Source organism: Hemicordylus capensis, chromosome 2 (assembly GCF_027244095.1).
Source record: "Hemicordylus capensis ecotype Gifberg chromosome 2, rHemCap1.1.pri, whole genome shotgun sequence".
In the NCBI taxonomy this organism is placed as follows: domain Eukaryota; kingdom Metazoa; phylum Chordata; class Lepidosauria; order Squamata; family Cordylidae; genus Hemicordylus; species Hemicordylus capensis.
This window is the reverse complement of record NC_069658.1, coordinates 332,786,092-332,808,141: the sequence shown is the minus strand read 5'-3', so window position 1 is coordinate 332,808,141 and position 22,050 is coordinate 332,786,092. Positions and strand designations below refer to the sequence as shown.

The window sequence follows — 22,050 nt, the reverse complement described above, 5'->3', positions numbered from 1 at the left end:
GTTGACACCGTCTGTAATCTGTCTGAGAGGTAGGGGTGGAACCACTGTAAAACAGTGCCTCCCACCCCCAACACCCTCAGACGTTCCAGAAGGATACTATGGTCAATAGTATCAAAAGCCACCGAGAGATCCAAAAGGACCAACAGAGTCACACTTCCTCTGTCAATTGCCAATTGGAGATCATCCATCAGGCCGACCAAGGCAGTCTCCACCCCATAGCCCACCGGAAAACCTGTTTGAAATGGGTCTAGATAATCAGTTTCCTCCAAGACCGTCTGGAGCTGAGAGGCCACCACCCTCTCAAACACCTTGCCCAGACAGGGGAGGTTGGAAACAGGCCTATAATTGCTCAACTTTAATTTATTTATTTATTTGTTTGTTTATTTGTTTATTTGATTTCTATACTGCCCTTCCAAAAATGGCTCAGGGCGGTTTACACAAAGAAATAATAAATAAATAAATAAATAAATAAATAAATAAGATGGCTCCCTCTCCAGAAAGGGCTCACAATCTAAAAAGAGACATAAGATAGACACCAGCAACAGTCACTGGAGATACTGTGCTGGGGGAGGATAGGGCCAGTTACTCTCCCCCTGCTAAATAAAGAGAATCACCACGTTAAAAGGTTCCTCTTTGCCGAGTTAGCAGGAGCAACTATGAGGGATGTGATGCAAGCTTCTTTAGAAGAGGTCTAATAATTGCCTCCTTAAGACAAGGAGGCATCCTGCCCTCCTTCGCTGCAATTGTGGCAGGTCTCGCCTGAATATCTGCGGTTGGAAAGATTCTTTAGTGACTGGTGGTGGTGGGTGGGTTCAGAGGTTCAATCCACTCATTCCTCTTGAACCGAACCCTCAAAATTTAATGGTTTCAAAAGTGCCTTTTAGTGATTTTGAGGGGTCAAATTTCCCCAGAGGTTCAATCTGCTCACTCCTCTTGCTGACTTTTGGTGATTTTAAGGGATTTTTGCTGATACTTATCAATTTTCTCCCCCCCCCCTTTATTTTTAGGTATCTTCATGATTGGAATTCCCCTAACCCCTGTTTCCCATTGGTTTTCATGCCTTGCCAACCACGAATTGGCCAATCATGGGGTTTCCAGGAATTGAACCCTCGCAGTTGCTGAGGGATGACTGTTATTTCTTCCCATTAGAATCAGTTCTAGCACTTAGTTGCTCTTACATAACTATGGGCTGCCCTGTAGTCTTGGCATTCTGGTTCTTCAAATAATTTAACAATATTATTTGATGTGTTGTATCGATCATTGCTGCTAATTAGATAAGTGCTGGCTTACTTGCTTATACACACACACACACACACACACACACACACAATACTGAACATTTTCACCAGCTGTGTATCTTTTTGTCATCTGTGTTGGATGACAAAACATGTCTGTTTACATGTAACACAGATACTTTAATTTTAGTGTTAGGCTTCTGAGACATGCTTGATAAAGGGGCTTGTGTAACTGTAAAATGTGCATACTTTGATCTAAACATGGAATCATAGAGATGGAAGTACCAAAAGGCCACCTAGGGTAATCCACTGGTACAAGACTGGAAAATCAACCAATCTACCCACCAGTCCCCACAGAAAGGAGTCCAAACATTCCTGAACCATAGTTTGCTCACCCTTCCTGTAAAACATTCCATACCTGAGGTAAACCGTAAATGCGAGCATGCCATGCATGGCCAGTACATGTGATTAGTTCACTTACACAAAATATAAGTGCATGATTCAAAGGGAGTCACTACAGTCATCTCTAAATTGTGCCCACTTCCTAACAAGGGAACATTTATATTTAGTGGTTGATGTATCTGTTTTGTTTGATTCCAGTCACTAGGAGGAAGTGTTTCACTCCAGCAAAGGCAATATTTCTCTCTCTTTTAACCTTGTATCCCCCGCCCAAGATTTTTTTTTTAAATACACACAGATTGTTCAAAAGAACAATACACACAGATCAGAACATAAATGTATAATGTTCAGAAGTTTATCGAGAATTGTGAAGGGACACCTGAGCAAATGTGTGTCCTTTCAGCTGATCTCCCTACCTTCCCAGGAGTACGGAAAGACCAGGGTGCCCTGAGAGGAAGGCAAGAAAGGAGGCACCCAGGCCAGGGAGCTCCTGTCCTCAGCTCCCGAAAAGACCAACAGCCTGAGACAACATTTTATTAACATTCTGTAATTTGCTTCTTTTCTTTTAATATTGTAAACCGCTTTGGGTGCCTTTGTCAAGGCAGAAAGGTGGTATTAAAATGTTGTAAATAAATAAATAAATACATCTACCTAGCCCCTGTTAATTGAGCAAAGAGGAACCTTTTAAAGGGGTGATTCTCTTCTATTTAGCAGGGGCAGAGCTATCCGCATCCAACCCCAGCACAGCATCCCTCCAGTGGCTTTTGCTAGATACCAGCAAAACCCATTGTTTTTCTACCTTGTGTTTCTTTTTAGGTTGCAAGCCCCTTGGGGACAGGGAAACATTTTGATTATTTATTTTTTTGATGTAAACGACTTTGAGAACTTTTGTTGAAAAGCAGTATATAAATATTTGTAGTAGAAGTACAAGAAAAAATACTCATGCCAAAGCATATAATTTGCATACAGCATCGGAGACATTTTCATAGGGAAATGGTAATATATATTTATATGTAGTCTCTTTTTCATAATGATTGGAAGGGTATTTCAGATTCTTATGGCTTGACCCTAAACACTAGGATTGCCAAATTCAATATAGGCCAGGGTTTTTGTATTTTTGAAAGAGGAAGAATAGAAATGACTTTCTGCTTCTCTTGCAATCTTGTTGCAGTGGTGGAAGAAGCCATACCTTCTAGCTCTATTCGGACATTATCCAAAAAGATGCTCAAGTTGTTTTCTATATGAATTACTGGGGAGAGAAGGTTTAATCTATAGGCAAGATCCGGTTATTGTTAACAACACTTGTTCCAACGATGAGATGGAAGTCTTTATTGTGCGTGTTTGTGAGTGTTTGTATCATTTGTGTTTGTCCTTTTGTGTTGTGAAAATTGAATAAAAAAGTATAAGGCAAAAAGATGCTCTACACAGTTGCAGCATTGAAAATGGGTCCAGAAAAGTGATGCTCCCATTCTAGTGCATCACTCACCTGGGGTTGGCAGTCTGGGGCATCACAACCTCCTGATCATGGAAACACCCACCATCACAGTTATGGCATTTGCCTCTTCAAACACTGCCACAGCTGTAAAGAGTGCGGGGGGGGGGGTCACATGCCCAGATGGGATTTCCAGACCTACTTTCAGTACTGTGACCCTGAAAAGCATCTTTTTGGATAATCTCCAAATCAGGTGTGTACTGTAGCTAGTGAGAATGTGGGCTTGTGTTTGCCTTTCTCCTTGTGGCCCCTCGTGTGTACCGGCCATACCCTCTGCATGTGACATCACATGCAGGAGGCATGGCCGGCACCCGGTAGGGCCAGTTCAGCCCTCTAGAGCTCATTTCCCAGCTGGCCTCATTGCTGGCTGGGTGTTTCATTTGTTTTTTCTTTCACTCCGTGTGAGGAAAATACCCAGCCAACAATGAAGCCACCTGGGAAATGAGGCCGCTGGAGCTTGGGAAGAGGAGCAAGCAGTGAGCCAGGCGGCCCCCAGGAGCTGGGCAGCTCGGGTTCTTTGAACTCAACTGCCCAGTTACAGCCCCTAGTCCAAATAGGGCTTCTGAGATTCTCCTTTCTGTAAACAGTAAGAGACACAGAAGCCCTGTCTCATATTTAATTTGTTTACTGTACACATACATGTGCACACATATGGCAAAAATTCATTCCACTGAGGAGGATGCTCACTGTGCGCATAATTCAGGACCTCTTCTTTCAAGGCATTTGATACTTGGGTATATATGTCAAATTGTCTATCCTCTCTAATAAAACGCTTGGTGTCCGTCCGTGGACGGACACCAAGCGTGTGTCCGTGCCTCCCTTGGCGGTTCTGGGCATGTGCGGAGCGCATGCCCAGAACAGGCCAGGGAGGCACGACAGCCAGCACCCGGCGGCCATGTTGGGCAGCCAGAAGCGGCCGCCTGAAGAAGCTGGGAAGCAAGGAGAGAGGCGGCGGGGTAAGCTGGCCGAGACGGCGGCGGAGCCGCCGTCTCGGCCAGAGGAAGCCGGGCGGGGGGCCAGAGGAAGCCGGGCGGGGGCAAGAGGCGGCGAGGAAAGCCGCCCAAGGTGGTGGCGGAGCCGCCACCGAGGCCTGGCGGCGCCGGCAACGCCCGGTGGCGGAGACACTTTGGGGCCCTTGCCCGGCCGGGGAGACCGGCCGGGAATGTTAGGCGGGGGCGGGGGCGGCCCAGATCGGACCGGCAGCGTGGCCATGGAGGCGGTGGCAAGGGGAAGACTGGGCCCCAACTGACTAAAGTTGCCGGGTGAGTGGTGGGTGGAGCGCAAGACTTCTGGGGAGGGGGGAGGGCAAGAGGGAGTTGGGGTGGGCCCGGATCACTTACTACCGCCCGTTATTTAATGGGCCTGAAAACACTAGTAATCTATATTCTGCCAACCCTCCTGACATTGGCTGACCTGATGAAGAAAATTACTCAAAGTGGTCAAAATTAAAATGATAAGTTAGGCAATGCCTAACTTATACTTTTAATTTCAACAGGACTACTTTGAGTAGTTTTCCTCACCATAGCAGCCATTACATGGTGCAGTACTCATTGGTGCACCCATTACTATTTTGTGGCAGATAGTTGTTCCATTATTGTGTCAGGGATTGAATCTACCTTTTCCTCGACAGCCTTTCTTTTTCGTCGGTCATTGAAAGACGGTCTTCCACAATTGACATTGTACTGTGTTGACTCTTCTGTCCTAGAAGAAAAGGTAAACACGTGCATTTGTTTAATCCTTTTTAACAGCCATCTATCCCAGTAGCTGTCACAACATCCGGTGGCAATTAATTTCATAACTTAATTATTAGGTACTGCATGAAGAAAATAAGCGCCTCCTTTTGTTTGTCTTGCTGAAACTCCTCTTAGTCAGTTTCTGCTACAATGAAACAGAAAATAATTTCTCCCTACCACATTTTTCATAATTTTATACATCATTATCATGCCTCCCATTGTATTTTCTCAAAACCAATAAGTCCCAACTCCTTCTTACACCTTTTTTAATAAGCAAGATACTTCACACTCTTGAGCATTTAGTTGTCCTTTCCTGTGCACCCTCTGCTCACCAATATCGTTTTTGAGAGAAGTGAACAAAAGATTTAGACAGTGGCTGACATGTTGCGCAATGTTATGTGCACCTTGCAATATACCATTTGCACAGTTTTGCAAGAGCACTGTTGCACTAAATGCAAGCATTGCACAAATGCAGCTGTGCAATTAAGAGGCATTATTTCCAATGGCCCTCAATTGGGAATTGAGGGCCATTGGAAATAATGGCCAAATTTGCACAATTGGAAATGCAGCCAGCAATGGCCATTGGAAACGCAGTCAAGTTCACACAATTCTTGCATTTAGTGAAACAGTGTTCTTGGGAAATGGCACAAGTTTTATTTTGCACAACACACATAATTCTGTGTGGTATGTCAGTCAATGCTGTTATGACACATGGAGGTCATCCACACAATCAAAAACTGTGTTCTACCTAGGTTTGAGAGCTGTGTGTGCTCCCAATTTTCAGTTGTGTGGAAACAAGGCAAGAAGAAAAACTGGGTAAAAGTGATCGTGTGGAAGCAATGTAGGAGGAAAAGATACATCCCTCCTACCTTGCTTCCACATAATCACGTCTACTCAGGTTTTCCTCTTACCTTATTACCTTATTGCCACACAACTGAAAATTGGGTGCATACATAGCTCCCAAACCCAGGTAGAACACAGTTTTTGATTGTGTGGATGACCTCATGCTGTTGTTCTGTGGTGGTGGTGATGATGATGATGATTATGATGACTTTATTCCTAACTTTATGAAGTGCCACCAGTTTGTGAAAACTGAGTCATGATTGTGGACATCCTGAACTCGTAAGATTAGAGTTTTTTAATCACTTCAGCTTTGATAGCCTTAGTTGGTAAGAGAGTGGGGCTATTCTGACGATCAGCAAAAATCGGGCTAGCCTCCGCTAGCCCGATTTTTGCTGATCGTCAGAACCACTGGGCTCACAGCTGAGCCCAGTGATTCTGGAGCGGCTAACCTGCTCCTGTAGCCCGCCCCTTAGCCCGGGTTTGCGGAGCAAGCGCTCTGCAAACCCAGGCTATCTGCTCGTGAGTAGCCACGGCGAAAAGCCACCTCCTGGCTCGGAGGTTTTCCCAGGATGCCCTGCGCACTCACGCAGGGCATACTGAGGCTTCCGTGGTGCACGTGGCCCCCGAGCTCCCCAGGCCCCGCCAGCTCCGTCTTGGAGCCAGAAATCATGTAGCCGGCAATCTTCCTGCTCACAGCCCCAACCGGGTCTCACGGATCATGAGACCTGGTCCAGGGTGTTACACTTGCTTAGTTTGGTAACAAATATGAAAAGCTTAGTTTATAATATATTTGTGATATTGCCCTGCCTCTGGACAAGTAGTTCACCATCCAAGCTCCCCAGGGAAGGGCTTCCACAGGGCTTGAGCTATGATGGTGGAGGTTTAGCACTCATATCCATCAAATGAATTAGGTTGGGACATGAAAGACCAAGATAAATTTCTCCATGGAACAAGACCCCTGCATAATGTAAGGCATTTTCAGGGAAGAGGAGAGTCCTCAAACAGACTGGACACAGGCAGTATAGGACTTTACAGGTTGAAATAGAATTGATCAGGATAACATGATTATGGTGACCTGCTCCTATAAGAAGATGAACTATCACATGCTGCAGTAGGTGGAGTTCCTGAACATTCTTCAAAGGTAGCTCTAAATGGAGTGCATTACAGCAGGTGAGTTTGAATGTTACAAAGCATGGGTTATGGAAGCCAAATTTAATCTCTTCAGATAAGGCTTCTGACTGAATGTGTTTCTGGTCACTGCTGCCACCTGTGCCTTCAACAGTAGGCTTAGATCTAAGAACGCACCGGGTCTGTGGGCTTGATTTGGTAAGAAAGACCCCTGGGAGCAAGGAGAATCAACCAGCATCATTTCTGCCTTTTCTGGTTCAGTCTCATCTACTCAGTCATGGTCCCCAAACTAGTTTAGAACTGAAACTGTTATTTCAGGATCAGAGCCAACAAAAAGTAATGCACAGTATCATCAGCATATTGACAAAACCACACTTCAGATCTCCAGATAGCAATAGCAATAGCACTTACATTTATATACTGCTCTATAGCTGGAGCTCTCTAAGCGGTTTACAATGATTTTAGCATATTGCCCCCAACATTCTGGGTACTCATTTTACCGACCTCGGAAGGATGGAAGGCTGAGTCAACCCTGAGCCCCTGGTCAGGATTGAACTTGTAACCTTCTGGTTACAGGGCGGCAGTTTTACCACTGCGCCACCAGGGGCTCTGTCATTGCTATGTCATTGTCCTTGTTCTACCACAGGAGAAACCAGTAAGACTTACCTAGGTTCAAAGACATTAAGTCTGACATTTGCAGTCCAGCTTCCTCATTATGGTGCAAAATCAACACATCCCTCCCCTTGAATCCCAGTTGCTATCAGAGGTGCACCTAAGTTATTTTGGAGCCTGGACCTAAAGGCCTTTGGCACCCTGCCCCCCCCCCACTGCGTGCGAAACATCATCCCCTACACACACACACACACACACACACAGAATTTTTAACACAGGGTTCTTGAGGGCACAAACAGCAACTGAACTCACAAGAATGTAAGAATGTAAAACAGGTATATTTATGCAAATATGAATTAGCAGAAACATTTCAACACACAACTTAATATATTCCCATCCTACCAGTGGCGGCCTATGAACGCACCGCTGGGGACGGGGGGGTGGCAGGAGGCACCTTTAAGAGTCAATGAATTTGGTGCTTACCTCCGCTCCTGCCGCACCTGAACGCTGTACAGCAAAGCAGCGTGCCGCCCAGCAGCCCCTGTGGTGGGGAATCGCCTCCGCCACTCCCCTGGCTGCTGGCAAGGACTCGGCTCTGTGGAAGCCAGGTGAGTGGCAGAGGTGATTCCCTGCCACAGGGGCTGCTGGGCGGCACATTGCTTTGCCAAACAGCGTTCAGGTGCAGCAGGAGTGGAGGTAAGCACCAAATTCATTGACTCTTAAAGGTGCCTCCTGCCCCACCCCCCAGGGCACATTCACAGGCCACCACTGCATCCCACATATTTCTTTCCCCACTCCCCAGTCTGTCTATAAAGCAGAAGTCATGCCTGGCTGCCTGGCACAGCATGGCGACCATACCACCCGGGACAAACTAAAGAAGATTGGGGGGGGGCAGGGGGTGTGGAGGCCCTGGACTTTGGCCTGGAAGTCCAGGGATAAGTGTGCCTCTGGCTGCTATCACACGTATTTTCTATCTGTACTCACCCTCCACAATTGGCATGTGACCTGTAATCACCCGGTGCAATCCTCTGTTCCCCAGTGCAGGGATTATTTACATTATTTCCATTATTTTGTTGCTGTGACCTCCCAAATTGGTTGCAATTGTTCTGTCAATGGAAAAGAAGCATGGTTGATAATAGGATAGCCTTGTTGCTTGTTCACAAAATGGAGGTCGTGGTTGGGTGAATGAGCCTGACTCCCTTTCTTCCAAGAGAGAGTGTGCTAAGAGTTTTGTTGCTCCTACAATGTATGGTGTCGAAAACTATAATATTGGAAAGCCATGGTTATTTAATATCAAAGACACTAATCTTCCTTTAGTCCTCTATGCAGGCCTTTAGGGGAGTCACTGGTTGGCCAGCACTTGCTTAGTCTACCTGTGGCTCTTGGAAACTGAATCATATCAATAACATTTTACATCCATGTAGCCCAGAATGTGCTCAGTTAGCTGCTTGATGCTCAAGCCACATGAGTACATGAAGGCTCATATGAATGAGAGACCATATGCAGCTTTTTACAAGTTGGGCACTCCTACAACAGTTATTTGCAATGATGCAAAGAGAACACTATTGAATCAGTATGTGTTCACTTTTATTAGTGCACAATAACAAAAACCAGGGATTATTATTTTTTAGTTAGGCATGTGGATTTTTTTTAATTGAATGAATGAGTGGAAATGGGTACCAATGGATACCATCCATGGACATCGGTGGGGAGGGGGAGAGGGGGCAGTTGCCCCCTCCTGCAAATAGAGCCAGTTCCCATTGAATTAAATGGGGCATACTTCCAGAGAGGGGTGTATTGGATTGCAGGCTTCCCCCCAACCCTGGGGGGGGGGAGCAAAAAAAAAAAAAAGGCCTGCAGACATCCATAGCACCATTTGTATTCATCTCCATTCATTCAAAAACAAATTTACTTCAGAATGAATGGCAATGAATGAGGTTCCTGTTTTGGAACTCCCATTTGTTTCATTCTTCATTATTATTATTTTAAAATAACGTGTTTTGTTTTTAATTTCTTCATTCAAAAGGAATGAAACAAAAATAATTTAAATTAAAGGAATTTAAAAAAAATCTAATAAAAACAAAACAGAATTGTACCCCCTTGTTATGGTTAGCTCTAGTGTGACTTAGTGACTATTATCATAGTATAGTCAGAGTGTATACATCTATTGATTTAATATAGGCAACTTGCAGCATTTCTGAGAATATTATAAAACAAGTATCAGCAACAGCAATGAACACAACTGCTACAGAATCAAATAAAATAATAGTAACTAACAGAGCAAAACAACCAAACATAATATTAACCCTCAAACATTGCTGCCATTACTGCCTATCCTACTGCTTGGTGCTGCATAGCAATCAGATCTATGTTGTAGAGATTGCTGAGGAGTGACTGAAACAATCGATGAACTTAGGGAGAGAGCTTTATAGAAGGTTAACAAACATGAAGAGTGAGCTAAAAGAGCAAAGACTGCATCCTGTCTTAATTTGATCATTGTAGGGAAGAAATGGATACAAATAGTATTGGATTAATAGGAGTCTGTAGAAATTGGCTAACGTCAAAGGTGAGAAGTCCCACACTCAAAGCCAAAAGCGAAATGTCTCTTGCCTTAACATGCTGTTACAGACCTGCTGCTTATATTAAGATCGATGTAATTGTCCGTGTTTAGGGAGGAAGAATTATCTAAATAAACTTTCCACCCTCTCGCATTAAATTATAGGCGCGGGCATTGCCTCAGAGTTGGTGGAGGAGGGAAGTATATTCAGTCTACTCCTTCCTCTATCAGCGGGAGCAAAATGCCTTAGCTCCTCTCCAGGAGTCCACCAGACCAACAAACCCCATCCCTGCTGGTCATCTCATCTTCAGCAGCCCCTGCCTTAAATAAAGCCCTACATTTAGGGCACTCCTCCCCACTTTCAGCTTGCTCCTTCTTCCCTGGCCAGGCAAGTGGATTGGCCACCCAATCTCTGGCTTCCCAAGGGGACCTGTTCTCCAACTCCACCCCCTTCATTAGCCTTTCTGCACCCGTTTGCAGCTGTGGAGCTGATATCATCTCTATTCCCTCTCCACCATTCTTCTGCCTCTTGGGCTGCCCCCGCCCATCCCCCAGCAGCTTCTGCATGCCTCTCTGAGCCCTTCCTGACTTCTGACAGGTAATTACTGGGGTTGTCCTGGTGTCTTCTCCTGGCATCCTGCCATTTGGCTGGGTAAACAACCCTGTCTCATGGAGGAGGATAGGAAATCCCGACAGTAGTGTTTACTGCACAGGACTGACTCCTCTGGAAAGACCAGGGCCTATAAGAGATGGATGAGTATCATATATAGATTTCAATATTTGTTTTGAAATGGGGACCAGTGTGGCACACATTCATGTGTCTTGCAATCTGAGTGTTCCAAAATAATGATGCATCCTTCAGATGGACTCCCTGAAGTCTCACTAAGTTTGTTTTGCCACCAGAACTAGCATTAGAACTGGCTAGTACAGGAAAAGAGAAATGCCACATAGAAATACTTGTAGCAATAATGGTGGTGCATATATCATGCAAGGTAATGAAAATAATGAGTGTTGTGTTGCGCAACTGTGTTTGCAAAACTTCACGAGGGAGCTGTCCTGCAACACTGTTGGTGCTGTTTCCAGAAGCAGTAGTGCATGCGGTGCTCCAACTGCCCATGTTCCTTTGAGTGGTAGGTGACAAAATTAATAATAATAATAATAATAATAATAATAATAATAGGTGGTGGTGTATGAGTGGTATGTGAGAAAATAATAATAATAACAAAAACAATAAATTATTTTTAACAGAGGGTGCACAATATTAACAAAGCCATCTTGGGGGAGCCATATTGATAGTAGAGGTGTGCATGACAGCAGTCTGAGCTGCAGTCCTAATTAAGACTGGTCCTCAGTCTGTCCAACTGGTTCAGTTCTGTATGACTGAACCATGGACCAGTCCAGCAGTTTGAGGCTCCACTGAGGGGTTGGGTGGAAACTGGCACCTTTAAAAGTATGGACACGGGTCCTTAACAATGTGACCGATGCTTCAGGCAGCTTCCTGTTGTGGTGGTGCTGCCTCCAGCAGCCCATATGCGGTGGTGGCGCAGCTCCATCACACACCTGGCCTCCAAATTCAAACTGTAACTTGGACCGTGGTCCATGCACACCCCTAATTGATAGTCTGCATCACCACAGACAGGTATTCTCCCATAAAAACTCTACAAAATTAGTACTAAAGTATTTGAATGATCTGGCTCCCCGCTCCCCAAGATAGAGGAACATGCTGGGAGGCTATCAGAACATCTGGGAAAGAAATCAGGGCAGATATCACATCACATCACTCTGTGCATCCACCTCCTTAATCACTTGAGCCAATTCAAGGGCAGAATTATTGTTTGAATAAGTCCAGGAAATATACTACTGTGTAGGGATATGCATGAAAAAGATGTTTATGTGCATGAAAAGGATTTTTGAAACAAAATGCAAAATGGCTGGAACACTTTGTTGAAAGTGCAGTTGAACTGGCTGTTTCAACAAAACAAACTTGAAATGTTTCAAGTGTTTTGACCACAAGGAACAATGGAGAAACTTGAAACACCCCATAGTTCCCCATGGGTAGCTCCTAGGGACACCAGAGTGGGTTGGGTGGTAGGGCATGATGGGTGCTGCTTACTACTCAACCCAAAAAAGAAATGAGTGAGCAGGCAATTTTAAACAAAATTTTAACCTCTCCCCAAAACCCACATAGGATCCTATGAGGGCTTTGCGGAAAGGTTAAAAAATTGTTGAAAAATTGCCTGCTTGTCCATTTCTTTTGTGGGTTGGGTGCTAGGTGGCACACATCATGCCCTACCACACAATCCACTTTGGTCTCCCTAGGAGTTAGTCTCAAGGTCAGGCATGGATCTCATCACAACAATCACCAAGAAATATTACACATAACGCACACACAAACACACACTGTCCATTTCTCGCCACAACACTGAGGCACTTCACACGATCGGTATGAAGCACTGTTCAAGGTAGTGCAAGGAGAGCGGTCTTAGCCCACTCTCCCCACACATGGACAGGGAGCCATCCCTGGGTGGCCGGATCGGCCACACACATGACTGCTGGCTCCATCATGGAGCCAGCAGGGGCGGCAGGAATCGGGGGGCCAGCTGGCCCCTGGAAGTCCAAGGATGCCCTGCGCAAGTGCACAGGGCATTCTGGAGAGACCCACAGGGCCGGGAGGCTTGTTTCAGCTCTGCTAACCTCATTTAAGGGGAGGGGTAGTTTTTATGCTTTGCTGCTGGGCGCTGCGCGGCTCCCATGACAGCAGACAACCAGGGGAAATCGGGCTAGGCTCCCTTAGCCCAATTTCCCCTGGTCATGAGAACAGCTTCACTATCTCACAAACAAAACAAAACAAAACAAACCACAACTCAAGGAAGGAAGGCACCAAAGATTGACTTTGTCAATCTGAGATCCAGCAAAACCAGATAGTTATTGCAGCTGTTATACTCAGAAAATAAAACCACAAAATCAAACCTTCCTTGATTCCTTCCTTCTCTCCTGATGTATCCTCTTCAAGAGATGCATAGAGCCTATCTCTGCCTCCCAGTCCTTTTGAATACATTTTGAAATGCCCTCCTTTTGTGTTCCCCCTCCCATCTCACCCCACCCCCCCAGCCAATGGGGTCACAGTTGCCCATGACAATACTTGATTTCTATGATAACAAGCCAATCAAGCAGCAAGGGGATCCATTTTGAGTAAAAAAAAGTTTTGATGTTGAAATGTTCTGCACATCTCTTCTACTGTGCTGGTCTGTGGGAACTTCCTTCAATTCAAGAAACAGTATTTCTTCTATCTTCTAATTAGAAATAGGCTGCTTTTCTGGGCAGCTACAGCAGCAGTGCTTTAAAATGCTGCCATTTCCCCTGGTAATCATCCCACAATGCCCCGAGGAAAGAAGCAACATTACAACGTTGCATCTTTTCCCTGGGTCATTACTGGTGAAAAAATGGCTGTCTCCTATAGTTAAACCCCACTGATGCAGTTCAATACAACCCAATGTTGTATTTTAGTGAAGTGAATCTTGTATAGCATTGTATCTTTTTATATGACAAATGATTCATTAGATTGTATCTGATCACGCTCTAGGACGGTTATAGCACTAAAGTGGGCTTTGAACACCCTTCTCTTTGGTATTCTGAAAATAAGCTATCTATTAATTACCATAGATCAAAAGTGTTGGTCTTTGCAAAATGACCTTAAAAACATTGCTGGAATGTTAATAGTAGAGTGCTTGAACAGATTAATACTTTTAGATAGTTTTTCCCTCAACCGGGAGTTGAACAGCACATGCTAAATGTGTGATTGAGAATGCACTGTGAGCATAATGGTAATTAAGAGTTTTTCCCCAGACTACTGGAACTCATTATATTCCCACAGCTCTGAAACACTTTGAAGCAAAAGCTCTCTCTCAATTATTATATGGAGCTCAACTTGGATTATATTCTAATATCTCCATATTGGAAGTAAATCTTTCCAAGTTTCTAGAGAAAATTCTTCGGGTCCCAAAATGTGTCCCAAATGTGGTTCTTATGCTGGAGGCAGGAATGCTGAAGACGGAATCTAAGATTTAGTTTACCTTATTCAACTACGGACTTAAACTTAACAATTTCCCCAGTTGGCTTATTTCCTTTACTGTTGACTGATTCCGTCAGTTCTTCGTGGAGCTGTCATCTTGAGCCGAAACGTATATCTTATAGCCTTCCAATGGGATCACTTTTGTCAATTGGCTTTGAGACAGCCAAAGAATAAGTGATGTTGACCATCAGAATGATGTCACTTTGATCCCCATACTTTAGGGGTGTGCACAAACCCCAAAATGCAGTTCAATTCAAATGTGAATGAATTCAAACCAAATCATGTTCCCCCAAACCGGTTCGGTCAAACCAACTGGCCAGTCTGTTCTGTTTAATCAAACCAGTTTGGATCGGGCTGGCAATACTTGTAAAATGGAATCTGGTAAGGATTCCAGGGCAATCCACCAGAGTGTGGCAAGGGAGCAGCAAGAAAGTTGTTTAATGTGCTTACCAGCTTACCAGCTCTTCGCTTCTCATCACTCCTGTCGCTCACTGCTGCTCACTGCTCCCAGTACAGCAAAATTGCCTCCAGAATAGCCATTTAAACATGCTGCCCACATGGCGGCGGCAGGGTTTCAGCCTCCACACATCTGCAGAGGCCAGAACTGTGCTGCTGCTGCATGGGAGGCCTGTTTAAATGGCTATTCTGGAGGCATTTTTGCTGCACTCGGGCAGCAGCGGGCGGCAGGAGCAGCAAGCGGCGGGGAGCCAGTAAGCACATTAAAAAACCTTTCTCACCACTCTCTCACTGCCGCCCTCCCACCCTTCAATGTCAGACCGGTTCATGTCATACTAGGCTTGGTCCAGTTCAATTGTGGACCGAACAAGCCCTGGTTTGGTTCACAATCGAACTGCTAAACTGGCCGAGTTCAGTGCAAACCAGTTCTATGTCAAACAGTTTGTGCACACCACTACCAGGCATTTTAATTTGAGAAGATTAAATAGTACATTGCAGCAAGCAGAATATTTTTATAATTTAACCTCCTAGTCATAGAAGAGCTTAATCATGCCCACAGTTATATTAGTTCGGATATTTAGGAAAAATCCTTTTCATAGAGAATCTGCCTTGTTCTTTTGAATTGTCCCTTTTACAAAGAATTACAAGCGTCACTTATCACTCCATTTATAGCTTTACATCCTGTACGTTCTAAAGTTTGTTGCATTACTTCCTGGTCTAAATTTGGAAATTTATACTAAGGTTGCAAAATTTTGTAAAATTAGTTGGATTGTACTGATTATTTGGAAATGATAATTTAGTCTGTTATTATTAACTGTTATTATGGAATAGTGGATATTTTTATTTCATTTTCATTTTAAGTTTTATTAGACATGTGTACTGTTGTTGGTGCACTTTTGTTGTTGTTGTTCCTGGTCATGTACCAAACTAAAGTTACTACTACTATCTGATAAGGATTGCACTGTATCAGTTCTTCTGATTATCAGCTCAATGTCATATTTTGTTTAATATCATTAAGCAAACCATTGTGTTTTTTAATCATATACACCAAAATGCTCCATGGGCATAGTGCATTGTTCTTAAAAAAACATGGCCACTGGGAGCAGCCATTTTTAAACAAAAATGTAACATGATGCATCACAGATCAGAAAGATTGCACAGGTGTGTGTGTGTGTGTGTGTGTGTGTGTGTGTGTGTGTGTGTGTGTGAAATGCCACAGAATGAAGGCTCTAAATGGAACCCCCAACTTGTTGCCAGGGTACATTTATTTGGGAATGAATGGAAACAAATATGAATGGGACTCATTTGCATCCATTTCAAAATAGAATGTGCATGCCTACAGGACAATACAAATAGAGTATCAGAATAAGCAAAAACCTAACTTGTTTAATTTCTGTTGGAACTTCAAGAAAAGTTTTATATATATATATATATATATATATATATATATATATATATATATATATAAAACAAACTCAAAAAACCTCATACTTCATAGGAGCATAGGAAGCTGCCATATACCGAGTCAGACTATTGATCCATCTAGTTCAGTATTGTCTACACAGACTCCCAGGACCTTCTCCAGGGTTTCAGGCAGGAGTCTCTCTCAGCCCTATCTGGAGATACCAGGGAGGGAACTTGGGACCTTCTGCATGCAAGCATGCAGGTGCTCTTCCCATAGCAGCTCCATCCCCTAAGGGGAATATCTTACAGTGCTCTCACATCTCCCATTCAAATGCAAACCAGGGTGGACCCTGCTTAGCAAAGGGGATAATTCATGCTTGCTACCACAATAGAGCTTCAACTAAAAGGTTTCAAGGAGATACTCTAAGAAGATGATGAATTCAAATTCATTTGCAGATTTGGTCTTATCAGAGTTAGACTCAACAGAGACTGGGAGTGACTAGCTCACTAGCTCACTACTAAGCCATTGTTCCTCTTTATGCATTTGTGTATATCATTCATCTTGCTTTACCAATTCAATACCAGTTGGGAGTGCATCACATGCACTCCAATTTGATATTTTACTTTTCTTTACTGAATCTTATGTTTCATTGTTCCTTACAAGGTAATGTCATGTGTATACATTATTCATTTGCATTGCTAGGGCTGCTGTTCTCACTTTATAACAACATCCCCCCTTCCTCCACTTTCTTCTGTATGTATGCTGGCCTTGGGCCAAAATAAACAAATACATACATACTTTCTTCTGTATGTATCCATGTTAAGGATGTGCATGAATCGATTTTTTCTATTCAATTTGTACCCAAACTGAATCACCCCCAATTTGTTTTGGGTGCTAATCCCCCCCCCCAATCACCCCAGATATGATTTGTACGTGAATTTTCTGAATCTGAATCGATTTGGTGCAAAAAAGGGGTTCTGGGGGCAAAAAAGTGGGGTAGGTGGTAGTGCCCAATGGATGGAAGCTACCACCCAGATTTCAAAGAAACTGGGCAAAGCATTGATTTTTAACAATTTTTTTTAAGTTCACACGTCTTTAAGCTTTCCCCCATAGGGAATAATGGGGGATTTCAGCAGCCTTAGTTATAACTCCATGTGGGGGCACCAGGGTGCCCCAGAGTGGGTTGTGGTGGGTGGTGGTGCTCAAGGGGTGGAAGGAAGCTACCACCCAGATTTCAAAGAAATTGGGCAAAGGGGTAATTTTTAACACTTTTTTGAAGTTGGCATGTCCTTTTGGCAGATTTGGGGCAGAAAAGGGGTTCCTGGGGCAGAAGAGTGAGCCAAGTGGTAGTGCCCCAATGGATGCCTGCTACCACCCAGATTTCAAAGAAATTGGTGAAAGCATGTCTTTAAGCTTTCCCCCCATAGGGAATAATGGGGATTTCAGCAGCCCCATAACTTCCCTTGGGGGTCACCAGGATGGCCCAGAGTGGGTTGTGGTGTAGTGCACATAGGGTGCCAACCACCCCAAAACCACAAGCCCATTGGGCACTGGGTTTTGTTGTTTTCAGTGTCTGAGGTGTTCTAAGAGTAGATTCTCTGGTAGGAAATTAGAGTGGATTCTTCCTAAGTTCATTCATCATTTTGCCCCAAAGAAGATTATGAATGGACAAGGATGAGCAGTGATAGGGGATTCTAAGTTCTATCACGGCTCATCTTTGATGCACCCATTGGGCACTACCACCACCACCACCCTCTGGGCCACCCTGGTGCCCTCTATGTGGAGTTATAAGGTTGCTGAAATCCCTATTATTCCATATGGGGGAAGCTTAAAGACATGCCTACTTCAATTTAAAAAAAAAAAACCCTTTGCCCAATTTCTTTGAAATTTGAGTGGTAGCTTCCACCCATTGGGCACTACCACCCAACCCATGGTGGCCACAAAATGGAGGCCTGAATACCCGATTTTTTGCAGGTCCAAATCTGGGTGATTTGTTTTGTACCTGAATCTGGGCAATTGATCATAGTTGCAATTTGTTCTGTCAATCAATTCCTTTAGTACGATCACGGACCAGCACAATTTACAAACAGAAGCCCAATCAAAAAACCTACATAACCTACAGGTTTGTGATACAGTAGTTAAGCAGATAGTTAAGCATAAAGATCAATTAACAATGATTCTTAATGAACTCCTAGCAGATTTTACTGGTTATTAAACAGAATTTAGCCACATTATAAGATCTCAGGTCATTCTGGTCAGTTGAAAGATAATCAAGATAAAAAGAATCTGTACAACCTGGATGGCAGCTAATAAAAGGGGTTATATATCTATGTCGTATATCTTGGTAAAATTGACAATAAAGGAGCACATGAGCCATTGTTTCAATATCTCCCGATTTGCAGAGATAAGTACATTCTTTGTATGGGATTTTTTGATATCTCCCTTGCAAGGCATTGCATTGTGCCTGTGTCAAAGCTCTGTGGTATTTTGGCACAATTATCTGGTTTAGGTATCTAGCAAGGTTGAAACGCAGAACTTGGTTGCCCAAATGGACACCAACAGGAATAGAGCCCTGCTCAATTTGATACTCCATATCATATATTCTTTGTCTGAGTTTGACCCTTACGTTTTCATACCCCAGGGTTATCAGTGAAGAAGGGGAGAAACCATAATGATGCAGCCCTTCCTTCAGCTCTCTTTTCCACCTGGAGTGATAGATATTCTTTAGCACAAGTGAAGCTAGACCTGCAAGGTGGAAAACCAGCTTCAGCCATAATTCGAAGATATTAATCCATGCTCTGGTCTCTACTTTAAGCAGTCCTGCTTCCAGAGGAAGGACAGCACTGGGCACACTCTGGAGTACCTGAAAAATGTTCCTCGGTAACTTAGATTGCACAGCTTCTTGCTTAGAGAAGTTAGAGTACATGCCAAGTTGAGCTCCATATAGGAGCTGTGATTGTACTTTAGCCAAAAAGAATTTTATTGCGGAAGGGATAAATTGGGCACCCCTGGAGCAACGGAAAGATTGAATTGCTTGTGTACTTTTGTGTGCATTCTGCCTTACATATTCTCTGTGTGCATCCCTTCTGCCTGAAGACTGGAGTATTACACCAAGGTATTTGAAATACTTAACTTGTTCTAAACTGTGCCCATTTAGTGACCAGTTCCGAATCTTTGCTCCCTTTGCAAACACCAGGATCTTATTTTTGTTATAATTAATTTCTAAAAGTAGTTCTTCGCAATATGTAGCAAGAGAGTGCAAAGCTCTTCTTAGACCTATCAGAGTTTGTGAGAGAATGACAGCATTTGAATTTGATCCACCAGGAGCTTCCAGTGAAGAAACAATAAATAGGTGTCGTCAATAGGTGTCGGTTGTTTGTGTGATCTTTCAGCCATATATGAGCTCCAGTTGTTTTCTCTATTCTTCTTTGTCTCATAGCATCCTTCTGCAGCGTGAGATAACTCATACGAACCATCTCTGCAGCAATGTCACATTCCTGGATTCTGTGCCTTACTGTCTCTGATCTTCCAGTCTCTATCAGGCAACTCCCACACCACACAGAAACTGTGGCCAGAGTTCAGAAATGATTTGCATATCACTCTCTTTTATATTATCACAGGCTCTTTATTAAGCCTTTTGACTGATCCTTTGTATACTTCCAGTCTGCTGAAAGTCATTTTCTAAGATCAGGTTTCCTATTCTATGAGAATTTGATCTTTCAATCTGAAAGTGCTATGTAATTATGAATATCCTAATATAGAATTTGAGTTTCCGACACCATAGTGATGAAAACAAAGACAAACCACAGGATTTAATATAGGAGCCAAGAAAGGGAAAGGTTAGGCAGCAGCTTGTACAACATTCTTTCTCACCTCATTTCTGTTTCCTTGATTTGAATTCCCTTGAATAATTCTGTTCCCGTATGGTCCTCCACCGCCAATCTTGCCTTCTCTAACTTCTTTTTTGCTGGAAGGCATGGAATGTAGAAGAACATGAGTAACAGGAATGGGAAACTTGGGTTCTCTTGTTCAAAACTTGTTACAACTTGAATGTTTGGTGGAGGAATGAAAATAAAAGCACAAACCAGTGTTACAAAACATTTGAACAAGAGGAAGTGAGCAACTGCTATTAAAATATTGACTTGTTTATATACTTGTTTATATAATTATTATTTTCCAGGATTCTGGCTGGAGTTACTGGTACAGTCTGATAGAACTGAGAATGAGGTAAATGGGAAAATCTACCTTAAAGGAATAAAATGGCTTCCGCATTCTGATGTAACATGGAACCCCAGTTGAATAGGCCTGCGGGTCCATGGACATTATGTCAGAATGTGGGGAACTGCAGGCGGGCACAGGGACAAAACTGAGGGTCAGGATTTGAACTCCAATCTGAACCATTGGGTTGTAGTGAGTTTCCCAAGGTTCCTGGCAACCTGTGGTATATCTGAATTCAGAAGCACAGGCTGCTGGCCCTGGAATTGGAGTTGAGGGAGGAAGCTCCTCCCTCAACTCTGGCATGATTGGCTGTGCGGGCTGTCCTTCGGTCAAGAAGGAAGGCCATACAGCCAGCTCTCCCTCCTCTCTGCAGTCAGTTGACTGCAGAGACAGCTTTCCTGAATGCCCGAATTTGCATGGGAGAGTGGGGAGAGGGGCATGGAACCACTGGACCTGCGTTTCTGCGTTACACATGAATGAGGCCAGAGAATGCTATTAACATGCAACATCTTCCTCCATGATGACACAGAACATTGTATATACAATGCACAGTCAATACTGATGAATACAAAGGCTGACATTCTGACCAAATTTCCCAGTAGTAATACCCAGGAATTACTCTAAAGAACTATGAAATTTCAATGGGTTTTCCTGTAATAAATGTAGTCAGGATGTCAGCCAAAATTTTATTAAGTCAAAGTTACAAAAAAGCACTTCAGAGGCATAATAGTTTTTAGTAGGAGTGGAGCTAGCTTTACCATTAGGCTGACTGAGGCAGGCCTCTTCAGACAGCCAATTTAGATCATTATTAATGGGAAACAAATTGTTATTTAATTAACTATTATTAATTATTATTGCTGCAATCCAGTTTAGGGCTATTCATGCATGGAAGTATGAAAACCACTTCGTGGTTTGGAGTGATCAGCTTGGACATCCAAATGTCTTTTGCCAACCCTGAGCAGGAGCTACCTGTGCAGCTTTGAAAACCTGCTTTAGCCTGTGTAAGCAGCTGCAGATGTACATAGGTCCACATAGGTGCACAATGTACAATGAATTCAATCCAGAAAGAGCTGCACTCTGCATCTTTCCTACATGCCACATTACAGACAGAGTCAAGCTCAGCGCTGACATTATTAGAAGCACTAAGAAGAAGCATTATTGTGGTGACATTTTATGCTTCACCATCCTTGTGTCAAAAGGAACTATGTGACACCCTCTGAGTGTGACAAATTCATAGTGTCACTATTGCTTTGATCTTGTGATTAACCAACACAATGGGATCATCATTCAATTCTACTCTTTTTGGTACAGCACAGTGGTTAAAAAATGTAGTATGAACTGGAAATAGTACCTGGCTCATACTACCTAGTTCAAATCTCAGTTAGATGCTGAAATAAAATAATACAATAAAATGGTAGATATCTAGACTAGTGTTGTGCACATGGAAAAACATTCTGGATTCTCAATGGAGAGGGGCTATATTTGTCAATCTTCCCTTCCCTCTGCAGCCCATGGTGCCTCCCAAAAATATGTCCCTGAACATCCTGCAATCCTTGGCAACATATTTTTGGAAGGAACAGTTCAGAGGGAAGGTTAGATCAGCAAAATATGCCACAAATGCCCTTCCCCCATTGCACATGTGGTACATTTTCCCATGTGTGCCATGTTAGTCTAGATGCCAAATCATCATCATCATCACCACCACCACCGGGGCAGGGGGGTGAACATGGCGCCTATGTATCCCCAGTTTATGTGGCTAATTTTGCAACAATTATATCTGCAGTGAATTGTGGAGGCTGATGGTGGGAGAAAGCATAAAACACAGCAAAAACGTGACAATTTATAGGCATTTCCCTTGTATAAGAAGTGTTATTTGGTTTGTATGGCAAATTTCTTCCAA

General features: G+C 43.5%; 1 protein-coding gene across 1 annotated transcript in view; it reads right to left on the bottom strand.

Moving 5' to 3' along the window:
* LOC128343996 (serine protease inhibitor Kazal-type 5-like) overlaps nucleotides 1-22,050 on the bottom strand; it is a 226,428-nt gene that overhangs the window by 58,931 nt on the left and 145,447 nt on the right. The window contains exons 14-16 of the mRNA XM_053293435.1: nucleotides 19,806-19,899; nucleotides 8,427-8,548; nucleotides 4,743-4,827 (exon numbers count right to left, since the gene is read on the bottom strand). Coding sequence (XP_053149410.1) covers nucleotides 4,743-4,827; nucleotides 8,427-8,548; nucleotides 19,806-19,899 — 301 coding nt within the window. The remainder of the gene's footprint in view (nucleotides 1-4,742; nucleotides 4,828-8,426; nucleotides 8,549-19,805; nucleotides 19,900-22,050) is intronic.